The sequence below is a fragment of the Nyctereutes procyonoides genome, unplaced genomic scaffold, assembly GCF_905146905.1.
Source record: "Nyctereutes procyonoides isolate TBG_1078 unplaced genomic scaffold, NYPRO_anot_genome, whole genome shotgun sequence".
Lineage (NCBI taxonomy): Eukaryota > Metazoa > Chordata > Mammalia > Carnivora > Canidae > Nyctereutes > Nyctereutes procyonoides.
In genome coordinates, this window is record NW_026575025.1 from 14,827,320 (window position 1) to 14,838,974 (window position 11,655).

At 53.1% G+C, this 11,655-nt stretch overlaps 1 protein-coding gene across 1 annotated transcript; it reads right to left on the reverse strand.

Annotated features, from left to right (window-relative positions):
• Positions 1 to 1,978: 1,978 nt before the first annotated feature.
• Positions 1,979 to 11,266, reverse strand: MS4A15 (membrane spanning 4-domains A15). The gene is given in 7 exon segments (XM_055313859.1): positions 1,979 to 2,933; positions 3,845 to 3,958; positions 4,315 to 4,407; positions 6,445 to 6,501; positions 7,497 to 7,573; positions 7,576 to 7,612; positions 10,139 to 11,266. Coding segments are annotated over 7 exon segments (933 nt in total). The 5' UTR covers positions 10,577 to 11,266; the 3' UTR covers positions 1,979 to 2,816.
• Between the last annotated feature and the right edge of the window lie 389 nt (positions 11,267 to 11,655).

Consider the following 11,655-nt stretch of genomic DNA (forward strand, 5'->3'; position numbering starts at 1 on the left):
GGCTGCTGGCTTTGGAGATAGATGACAAGGTCACACACCAAAGGATGCAGCAGTCCCAGGAAGCTGGAAAAAGCCAGCAATCAGGTTCTCCCCTAGAGCTTCCACCAGGAACGTGGCCCTACCAATACCCAATATTTTAGGACTTCTGACCTCCAGAACTGTAGGGTGATAAACGTGTTGTTGAAAACACTAAGTTCATAGTAATTTGTCACTGCAACAACAGGCGACTGATAAAGTCCCGCGGTGGAGATGGTCAGGGAGGCAGGCAACTTTCTGGTGGAGAAGGGACATGACCCTGGATAGGTGGTATGGGAACAGCCCAACAGAGGCCACCTCACCTAGACCAGGGAGAGAAGAATGAGGATAGGGAAGGCTTCCTGGAGGAGGAGGCATTTACACTGAGATCTGAAAGCAGTTGGGAGTTTAGTGGGACAGACAAGAGAAAGGGCGGCAGGCTGGGGACTGCACTCCATGGAGAAGGACTTCCCAGCTTCAGCACAGCTGCGAATGTGGGTCAGGTGCTGGAAGAGGTGGGAGGAGACAAAAGAGGGCAGCAGGCTTTGTCTCCAGGGCTTTGTTAACCTTGTGGGAACATTTGGACTTTAGCCTCATGGCAAAGGAGAACCCCAAGTGGCAAAGCAGTAGCACCATGGCTTTTGTGCCTTAGGTAAATCCCTCTGGCTGTTATCTAGCTGACAGGTGGCCTGGTCAGCTGAACACTGGGGACACAGGCTAGAAGGTCCGCAGACTGATGTCATAAACACAGGTGAGAAGTGACAGTGGTCCAGAGGAGCTGGAAGGAGGGTGGAGCGAGTGGATGGGGTTGAGAAGGGCGGGGAGAATTGGTGGGGTGATTATATGTGAGATGGAACTGCTATTGTTTAAACAAAGCTTCTTAAAAGCCCATTGATCTTGGTGACAATGAGGTCAATGACAGCAGCCTCCGAGAGATTTCAGCAGAGTGAGCAGGAGGGGGGAGGCAGACTCCATTAAGAGGAGAAAAGTAAGCCCTCCTGGTGGGAGGGCTTTCCAGGGTCAAGACAAATCTTTTAAGCCTGGAGAGAATGGAACATACTACATTTTCACACTTGGAAAATTTAATTGGGCAAAAACTCTCTGCTCCAAGTCCTCCAATCTCGTTTCTTGCTTCTGAGAGCCAAGCTGGTTGTAACCCCATTCCACTTCTGCTCTCCCACAAGCTGGGAACCAGAGCTCCCTTAAAGGGAAAGCTGAATGGTGCCAGCCAACCACCTGCCTTTGGGAAGACCTCATAGAAGGGGCAACATTAAAATAGGGTTTTGAGGGATCCCTGGGTGGCGCAGCGGTTTGGCGCCTGCCTTTGGCCCAGGGCGTGATCCTAGAGACCCAGGATCGAATCCCACATCGGGCTCCCGGTGCATGGAGCCTGCTTCTCCCTCTGCCTATGTCTCTGCGCCTCTCTCTCTCTCTCCCTCTGTGACTATCATAAATAAATAAATAAATAAATAAAATTTAAAAATAAAATAAAATAAAATAGGGTTTTGAAGGAGCAGGAGTTCGTTAAATGAAGAAGTGGGGGTGCTGAGAAATGCAGCCCCGGCCCAGTCCTTGGGATGAAGAAGCAGGAGGAAGGAAAAGAAAGGGTTTATGGAGAGCACTTGGGTTTTGGACCTGGGGAGCCATGCAGTGAGACACAGACTCTGATGTTAGCTGGAGCTGAGTTCAAATTCCAGCATTGCCTCTTACTAGATCAGTGCCCTTGGGTTCTTTATTTGACCTCTTCAAGCTCCCGTGTCCTCCATTGTAGAACGGCCTATGAATGCCTGCTTGTTGGCACTCAGGTGGGGGCAGACCAAGTGCCAGGATCACACCACACAGACCCCAGCTCCCAGAGATGCCTCGGTTCTGTGACAATGGGACCCAAGTCTTCTGATAAATATGGAACAGATCTTTGTAGCCCCTGAGGTTGAAAAGAAAAAGTCACTGCAATGAGACCAGCTCAAAATGTAAGCCACACAGTTTATTTCCGTCCACAGTATGGAGAAGAACCATCCACCAGGACTTTTGACATTGTGTCTCCTTTGCCCCAGCCCCGTGGGTGGTCACCTTCAGAGGCAGCTCTGCTCCCCAGAGGGGGAGAGTGAGAGAGGGAGGGACCGCCAGGACTGTGTACCTGTGGATGCTGATGGGGTGCCGAGGGCTGGCTTTAGCCTTCCCCTGAAACCTCCCCAAACCTGGCAGGTGAGCAGTGCTGGAGTCAATAGCAACTCCACTTTACAGATAAGGAAAACAAGCTTTTCCAGAATATTCCCTTACTTAGAGCAGGACTTCAGGGATCCCTGGGGAACTGGAAGGGCCTTAAATGCCATCTAGTTAATGCTTTGGTTTCCAGGAAAACTGAGCAGCAGATGACAAAGCACAGAGCTGGTCTTGGAGCCTGCAGACCCAGAGGTCAGGCCACAGCTAGCTGTGTGGCCTCAGCGCTTGGACTTAGTACTCCTTTCTGGAGGATTCTGGGCTGCTGAGCTTAATGGTCTTCCCAAGGCTTGAGGGCAGCCATTGAACCTGTCTGCCAATGAGGCCTTGGCTGCCTCCTGTTGACCAGAGAGAAATACAGAGGAGCACATGGGGACATTCCTAGAAGGGGAATGGGGCCCAGGACGCTGGGGGACGGTTCCTTGACATCCACTAGCTCTTTTAGAAAGGAAGCCACCGAGGGAGATGTGTGGGGATGTCTTTGGGGAAGGCTTCACTCGGGCGCCACAGTAGTGAGGATGGGGTGGGGGGAGAGGCTGGGCCCACAGGAGGAAAGCTGGCTTCCAACCGCGGGGAGGCCTCTACTCCGATGACTCCTCAGGCATATACGCCACATTGTCATAGGCAGGCGGTGGAGAGGCTGCGGGGCTGGGGATGCTGAAGTCCGTACTCAAGAGGCTGGGCAGGAAAATCACGGGCTGCAAAGATAAAGAGAACCCTGATATCCTGGAGGGCGCTGGCGCCTCCAGGCGGCCTTGCAGCCGTGTCCCCCTGTGGACGTTCTGAGGACAGCGCCCTAGGAATGAACCCCGAAGTGAATTGGCCTGACTCATCTGTAGGATCGAATATTTCAAAAATACCTACGAGGTCCAACGATGACCAGGCGCTGCGAGTACAGCAGTGAACAGAACAGACAGAAGCCGCGATTCTCTAGGAGCTGAAGTTCTGGCGTCCTTTCTCCCTGGGCCTCCCCTGCCCTGGCTCCCTCTGGGGAGTGGGGGGCGGTTTAAGGTTCAAGGGGAACCCTCCGGGTTGGTTTCGTTCCCTGTGAGCACGCACTCCTCTGCGCAAAGCCTTTCAGCGGCCTCATCTCCAGTTTGCAAAAAGTCCGCTCCGGAGCAGCACCCGCGCCCTGGTGTCGTGGCTGCATTTCCCGCGTGGGGCCGGTGTCACTCCATCACCAGCTCCTCTGCCGCTTTTCCGTCTTCAGTCTTCTCCAGATTTGGGGAAACTAAGCTAATTTCCCCGAGTCGTCGTCGTGCTGCCTCTGCACTGGCCCCACCTGCTTCAAGGCCTGTGAGCTCCGGGAGGGTCCCGCTCAGCCATGCACGGCACAGCCGCTGGTCCCCCGCGCGCCGGCCCGCTGCTCGGCACCGGGCTAACAGCCCTCGGCGCTGCCGCTCCCCTGGGGCCTCGAGGAGCGGGGCGCCGTCTTCCCCAGGCCGAGGAGCGCGCGCGGGTGGGGAGGTACCCGGGGAGGCGTCTCGCGGCGCAGTCCTTCTCCATTGCTAGCCCGAGGAAAGAAGCAAGAGGCTGGAAGAGGAGCCGTCCCAGCCAGCAGCCCTCTTCAGAGGCCCCGGTTGGGGCAGACGTGGGGCAAGGGCGGTACTCACCGTGCTGCTTGAGCGTGGGTGGCTTGACACCCAAAGTAGGTGATGACCGCAGTGAAGAACTCCAGGGTGGTGACGACGGTCAGCACAGCCAGAGAGCCCCCGCCCGCATCCTGGGGCCCACACCCACAGTCAAGGCAAGCCCAGCACTCTAGGGTACAGGAGGAAAGGGCCCCGAGAGACCATAACTTGCCCGAGGTCCCACAGCCCCACGGGGCAGAGCTGGAGCTGGAGCCAGGCCACCTGCAGCTGGTCCTGCGGCCTCCCAGCCGCTTCTCCTGGGCTCTCTCCCCAAGCCCCGGTAGGCCAGTGGGGCTATCAGGACTGACAGGTTCTGCCCCTGCCCAGGACCCTGGGGCTTCCCCTGTCACACCCTCCTGCCTACCACCGCCGCAGGGCGCCCGCCGCCTCCTGATGTGGCTCTAACATCCTCTGAGCATTCCCACTCCTGAGGTGTCTGACAACACACCCAGCTAGTGACACCAAAGTCCGAGAGCAGAATGGCTGTCCCCGCAAAGGCCCCCAGGGCGCTTAGAACGTTCATCCCCAGGCTGCTCCTCACCTGCAGGAGGGAGACAGACATGAAGAAAAGGAGCAGAGGGAAGAAGCCAGGAGGAGAAAGAGGAAAGGACGGAGGCAATAGCCCTCCCTGCCTTGGGGTCCTGTGCCCAGGGCTCCGTGGCCACCCTGCCATGGGAGCGGTGTGCTTCCGGACTCCTCTTCCTTCTCCCGTGTCCCTTCCCTACCCCGGGCCTCAGGGGCTGCCCTGAAGCCTTCCTTACTCTGTCATCTTGGGAGAGGGCCGATCTCCTTCATGGCCTCTCTGGGTGCTGTGTGCAGCGAGCTCCAGGCTCACATCGTACCCCCCACCCCAGGCTGAGCACCCTGCAGCTGCAGCTGCCCCAGGGGCAGGAGTCAGGGAGACCTTCTGCTGGGACACTGAGGAGAGGTTGGAGTTGGAGAGGTGATGGGGTCATTTCTGTGAGGTCCCAGGTGGGCAGAGCGAGGGGATCCCTGGGTGGTCCAGGCCACCACTCAAGGCTCCCTTTGCAGCCAGAACTCGATACTCTTGACCCAGTGGCGGGAACCTGTGGCTAACTAAGCCTTGGCTCTATACTGGGGACCACTTGCAGGGAGCTGGGGCTGCGGGACCTGCTCAGGTTCAAAGATCCCTGACTCCTCTTTTTCTTTTCTTTTCTTTCTTCTTTTTTTAAATGACATTGAGGAAGTAATGGAGACCAGAGTGGCCTCACAGGAAATCAGTTAATTGGTTAATTAATCCAACAAAGTGCTACTGAGTAGCTGCTGCAGCCAGGCATTGTTCCAGCCACAGTGAGCATTAGGGACAAAGGTCAGGTCCCAGCACTCCTGGACTTTATGGCCTGGGGGTTCCTGAGTCTAGTTCCATCCGGTTATGATCCATTCTTCACCAGGTGCCCAGCACTGGACAGCTCCCAAGAATGCAAATAGGACAAGGAATATCCACTTCCACTCCCAGTGGCCTCCCTTAGATAAAGTCCCTTAAAATAAATCCCAAGGTCCCTTCTAAGCTCTGATTCATCTCTCTCCCCTCTCCCTCTCAGCCGAGTTGCACCCTCTCTACCTCCTTCGCCTCCTGTAAACTGCCCTGACTCCTTCTGTCCTGATGCCCAGGCTCTTCCCACCGGGGATGCTGGCGCCCAGGATCCTCTGTGACTGTCTCCCTCTGAACAGCGAGCTCAGAGGCACCTGCCCTGGGACCCTAAACTGTTCGTTCTGAGAGGAATGACTCCCACACTACCCCGTGTGCTTCCCCTGTGACACTCTTCATGCTCTGCAACTACTTTGTTAGTTGAGTTTGGGTGTCTTACCAGACACCGGAGTGTAAGCTCCAGGAGGGCAGGGACTTGACCTTCACTGCTGTGTTCTCTGAGCCTGGAGCTTGCTGCATGCTGGATGCACCTCAGTTCACAGCCCTCATTGCTTCTCGTGACTTGCAGAGGGGTCCAAGCCTCTGCCATGTGGACCTACTGCATCTCTCCACTTGCTTTCCCAGAGCTCTGCCCTGGTCAGAGGGAGCCCCATATGGTTTTCATAGCAACCCTGCCCATGGCCCCTCCTTGCCTGCTCGTTTTCCCTCTGTATTTTCAAATCCTGTTCTTCCACCAATGCCCAGCTTATCCTCTCCTTTTTCAAGAGACCTTTCTGGTCTTCCCTTTCTCTGAATGATCATGAGCACTTGGTCTGGGGACCCTCACTTTCTGCCCTGTATTGTGAAATTATCTTGGTTCCTCCTGTCCCATGTCTGGGAGCACTCAGCAGGCCCGAGGAAATGTTTGTTGAATGAGTGAACAGATGGGATGGGAGGGGCAGAGTGGAGTAGTCCTGGGTACCCGATTCAGACTTACCAAACAGGAATCCCTGGGTGGCGCAGTGGTTTAGCGCCTGCCTTTGGCCCAGGGCGCGATACTGGAGACCCGGGATCGAATCCCACGTCGGGCTCCCGGTGCATGGAGCCTGCTTCTCCCTCTGCCTGTGTCTCTGCCTCTCTCTCTCTCTCTGTGACTATCGTAAATAAATAAATAAAAAATAAATAAATAAATAAATAAAAAAGACTTACCAAGCAGCTGGTGTGGCTCTTCTCTGCTGCCACTGAGAGGGACCCAGAGATGACAAACTGTGGGGGGGAAGGGGGACCCCAGTGACTCTTCGCCCAGGACACCAGGTAGGGAGAGGGCAGCAGCCTCTTGGCTATCACCTGCCCTGCTTTCTGGATCTGTCTGTAAAGGTGTCCCCTGATTACTAGAAGGCCCGTCCAGGGAACTCAGGCCATAGCTGGCAAAGTGAATGATTTCAGTGACATCATTCACATGTTATGCAAACCTAGCCCTCTCTAAAGGGGGCATTGTTACAAAGTGATATCACTGTTTGCTGCAAATCCAGGGTTAGTAACTAGCTCTCACATGCCTTACTTCTAATTTCCCCAAACTCTGGGGTAGGCTGGGCCAGGACTATGCTTCTTAGATGAGGAAGCCAGGGCTGGAGATTGGGTAACTTGGCTAAGGGACTCCATGGTGACATGTGGTGGCAGTGGAGCTGGGATTCAGACCCCACTGACCTTGCTCCCAAGCCTTTGCTCTCCCAGGGTGGCTGGGAGACTCAGGTGTAGACAGGGCTGTGTAAACGCTGAAGTGCTCTCTTGATGTTGGAGATTTGCCATTAATCATGTGCTCCCCAATTCTGCTGCAGGGGACAGGGTGGGGGTGGCCAGGCTGGCCAGGGTATGGGCAGAGGAATGGATTGGGGGGCTTCAGGGCTGGTCAGACCCCTAGAGGACAGAGCTCTTGGTGGGCTAAGACCCATGGGAGGGGGCGGTTGAAGGGTTTCTGCAGGCTGGGGTTTGGCTGCAGGGTGAGGTTAGTATCCAGGTTGTACGGGGTGGTTAGTATCTCTTATCCCTGCACTCACCCCTGCATCCGTCTGTTTTGGGAACCTTCTCTGTGCCAGGCTCTTTCCTGGGAGCTTTTCCTAGGCAGGAGTGGCGCCTAGCATAGGTGTGTGATTAGGGTTTGCAGTTAGGACTTAGATTTAGACCTAGGTCCGCTGTGCCCAAGAGAATGTGGTATGGCGGGCGCAGAGCGGGAGGTGAGCCCCGACAGCCCGGGCACTCACGCAGGCTCCTCCCCAGAAGGGGACGCCGCCTTCAGTGAAGAGCATCCCTGCGTGGCCATGGCGGGCCAGGAGCTGCAGAAGCCCAGGTGGATGAGGCCGATGAGGATCTGCACTGTCTGCGTGGACCGCGCAGCTCAGCCAAGCTGGCAGGCCGGCCCCCCTCCACCCCTCAGCCTCTGGGAAGTAAACTCGACTCCGTTCTTTTGAGGAGACATCCACGTAGCAACCCTGAAAGACTGTCTAAAGAAGGAAAATCAGCTCCCACATCCACGAGACCCCCCACCCCCACCTATTTCCATGTCTTTACGGGTCTGCATCTTTGTGCTCTGACCCATAGATCCCAAGCATCGCTGTGTTGTTGCTACCTGGTTTCCTTAGCTTTCATTTCTTCTTCTTCTTCTCCTCCTCCTCCTCCTCCTCCTCCTCCTCCTTCTTCTTCTTCTTCTTCTTCTTCTTCTTCTTCTTCTTCTTCTTCTTCTTTTTGTATATATATTTTTTAAATTGGAGTTCGATTTGCCAACATATAACAACACCCAGTGCTCATCCCGTCAGGTGCCCCCCTCAGTGCCCATCACCCAGTCACACCAACCCCCCTTTCCACCACCCCTTGTTAGCTTTCTCATTTGAGCATCTATCACTGATTCATGCTAGCTAGGTGCTGGAGCTGCCTCCTACCCAGCTGACATCTGGACGCAGATCAGCACCCCACTGATCCATTTCCCAGAAGTAGGATGGTTTTCCCAAGGAAGGGGCCATGTGGGCTTCTGGTAAGTAATGCCATATGTTTTTTGTATGTTTTTTGGTAAGGATTGAATTCTAGAACTGAGTGGGGACACTGGAGGACCCCACATTCAACCTCTGCCTAATCCGGGAACTCTTTCCAGCTCCTGATTTCTCAACAAGCCCCATCAATGAGGAGGTGCACAGACACTCAAGCCATTGTGGTCTGTGTACTACTGGCAGTTCTCACTGTAAACAGCCAGAATCATTTTTTTGGGGAGTCATGTGGAAGAAGCATTATCTTTCTGACTTGAGTGTGCTGGGAAGTTAGACATTTATGGCATGGCCACTTTGAATCTTCTGTCCCATTTTCTCTTGAGCTGCATGTCTTTCATCTTTGCAGCTTGCTTAGGTGGCATGGTGTCCCAGCCACCAGCACTGCTCCCCTCTACAGGCTCTTCTCCTACTATTGGACAACCCCACTGCTGTGACCACAGATCAGAGAACATAGCTGCCTCTGCCCACATGCCCGTCTACACTGAGCAACGTGCTGTATGTTTTATAGACATTATCTCCTTTAATCCTAACATGATGAAGGAGGTATTTCTATTCTAATTTGGAGACAAGGAAACTGAGACTCAGAGATGTTTAGTAACTTGTCTGTAGTCACCTAGGATGAAGGGGCAGGCCAGTTAACTCTAAAGCTGGTGTTCCTCTACTGGGTGACACTCCCAAACACCTATTTGTAGTTTCCACATTCTGTGTTTTCCAGCAATTTATAATTGTCTTACCAAATCCCTCTGGAGATCATGGGTTTCCTGGTCTGCTCTGAGGCTTCAGGAGTCCAATGGCTGATGACACCACCTCTGTTCACTGTCTCTAATCCCTTCACACACCAGGGGACATGGTGCGGTCTTTAGTGTATTCAAGCCAGAGCTCCTGGATGCTACCAAGCAGGGGGTTGAAAGTGGAACCGTATAGTTAGGCCATCCTGGGGAACAGGATGCCCCTTAGCAACTGTGTGGCCTTGGACTTTGACCAGCCTTTGCTTCCTAATCTGTCCAAAGGGAACTGTGGTCCTGTCTCACAAAGTGGTGATGAGAATCTAAGGAACCAATGCATGCACATTCCATGGCTCTGTGTGTGCTCCTCTCAGGGGTGCTGCAGCCATCGTCACCACCACCATCATCATCAGCATCAGCACCATTATCATCATAAGCATCACCATCACCAAGGTCATCATCACTATTGCCTAAGCTATGTTTCCATCCTCCATTTGGAGGAACTAAGGCCAAAGGACAAACTGAAGAAACTATATTTGTAATGTATAAGGCTGAATATATTTATCTCTCTGTCTATTTGATATTTTCTTCTTGCCCAGAGAACTGTTCTCAAGGCCATCTGAGATTGGCAAAGACCTTATGGGACATCTTTCATGGATCACTCCAACTCCATCTCATCTCCCCCCTTCCTTTGCTCATTACATCCCAGCCATGTTAACCTTTTAGTTTGTCCTTGAACAGTTCGAATTCCCACCTCAAGGCCTTTGCATCAGCTGTTCCTTCATCCTCTGAGCACTCCCCTCTGCTCCCCATCTACCCTTGGCTTCAGCATCCAGGTTTTAGCCTAAATGAACCTGTCTGATCATCCTTGCTTGTTGCCCCTCCCACATCCATCATGTTCAATCTCATTACCCTGCTTGGGATTATTTTAGTCATTTGTCTGCTGGTGTGCTCTCTCTGAGCCCTGTGGAGGATGGGCCCATCTGTCTGGTATGCAGCTGAATCCTCAAGTCTCCACTAAGTATTAGGGATTGTCTCTTCCCCTCTGAGGTGGTGAATGCTCTTGTGCTGGAGCCATTCTCTCCCTGCCTGGCACCTCTGCATACACACATGCCTCAGAGGGCCTGGGGAGGCTCTTACCCCTAAAGCTTTGGGCTCTCCAGTCAGGAACATCTCCATGGGCCGTAGATCAGGCAGCTGGATGGCCCTTGGTGTCTGTACCCCCAGTGGCTCCTCAAACTGCAAAACCCCAGGAGGCTGGCACATGGAGGTGGGCAGGATGGCCGGAGGTGGGCGGAGGCCACTGGCATTGCTGGGTGGGATGACGACAAACACCGCATTGCTGGCGGGAGCTGCAGACATGGTGCTTGGAGGGCCTGGGAGACAAAGGCTTGGGAGATGATGATGACACTTATGCATTTGCATGGAGCCTGCGTAAGCCTGCTCACTGCAGCCCCTGAGGACATCCCCAAAATCTCTGATTATCAATTGTCGTTGAGGGAACTTCACTCCGAGAAGTGAAGGATGTCCTAAATCAAGGGCCCCTAGGTGAGGCAAGGCCAGGACTTGATTTCTCATCTCTGACCCCAGAAGCCCTCCTCTCAATCTTTGTGCTATATTACATGGAAAGGACGTTTAGGAGAAGCATGTACTTAAACTACCTCCTTTCTCTAGAGAAGGCAAGTGACTTGCCCAAGAACACACAGCTAGTGTGAGGCAGAGCTGAAGCAGCACAACCTTCTTTACTCATAGATTGGAACTCACCTGCCATTTCCTGTCCCTCAGCCTCGGCTGATGAGCTGGTGTCAGTTATGACCCTGGGCCATTTCTGGCTGTGGAGGCTTTCTCTTTGGCCACGCGAACAATTGCTATTAATGTAGCTGAGAAATACATGGATTATAGAAGCACTGTGTGGGGTTGGCCTAAGCAAACACTTTGGGGAAAAGCACTCAGCTGTCAGATGATGAGTTTACTAGGGCCCAGAAGATTGATGAATGAATCTGCCAGATCAGACAATGAAATTAAAAAGTCAGCCCTATCATTGGCATTAACAGGTTCAGTGCAGGCTGCAGAGACAGAAGTCAGCATTTGAATCCTGGCCTCTCTTGCTACTGTAAGACATGGGACAAGATGGTCACCTCCCCTTGCCTCAGTTTCCTTACCTATAAAATGGGAATAATGACACTGTTACCAATCTTATAGGGTTTGGCATGAATTATACTGGAATAATGCACATGAACTTGATCCAAAGCACTGTAGTGTGATTTGTTATAAAGCTATTTTTCTAAAATGTTTTCCTAAAAATAAGATGTATAAACTAGTCACAATGAACAGTTCATTTTTTAGCAGTTTAACAGGGCATTTTTTTTCTGTGCTCCGAGAGCTATCAGACACGCTTCTCACCACGGGGAGCCAGTTTGCAGACGATGCAGCAAATTCTCTGTGGGTCTGCAAAAGCTCTGAGCCTCCTGGTTCTTGGGGTGATGATGCTCACGTGTCTCCTGGGGGGCCTCTGAGCCATTTTTTGTGCTATATCTGACCCACATCGGTGGACAGAGTGCTGGACTTGCTGCAAAGAAAAAGCAAAGAGTACCCATAGGCTGTTAGGCAAGTTTTCCATGACTGGAGGCACCACCCAGGAATTCATAGTGACTAAG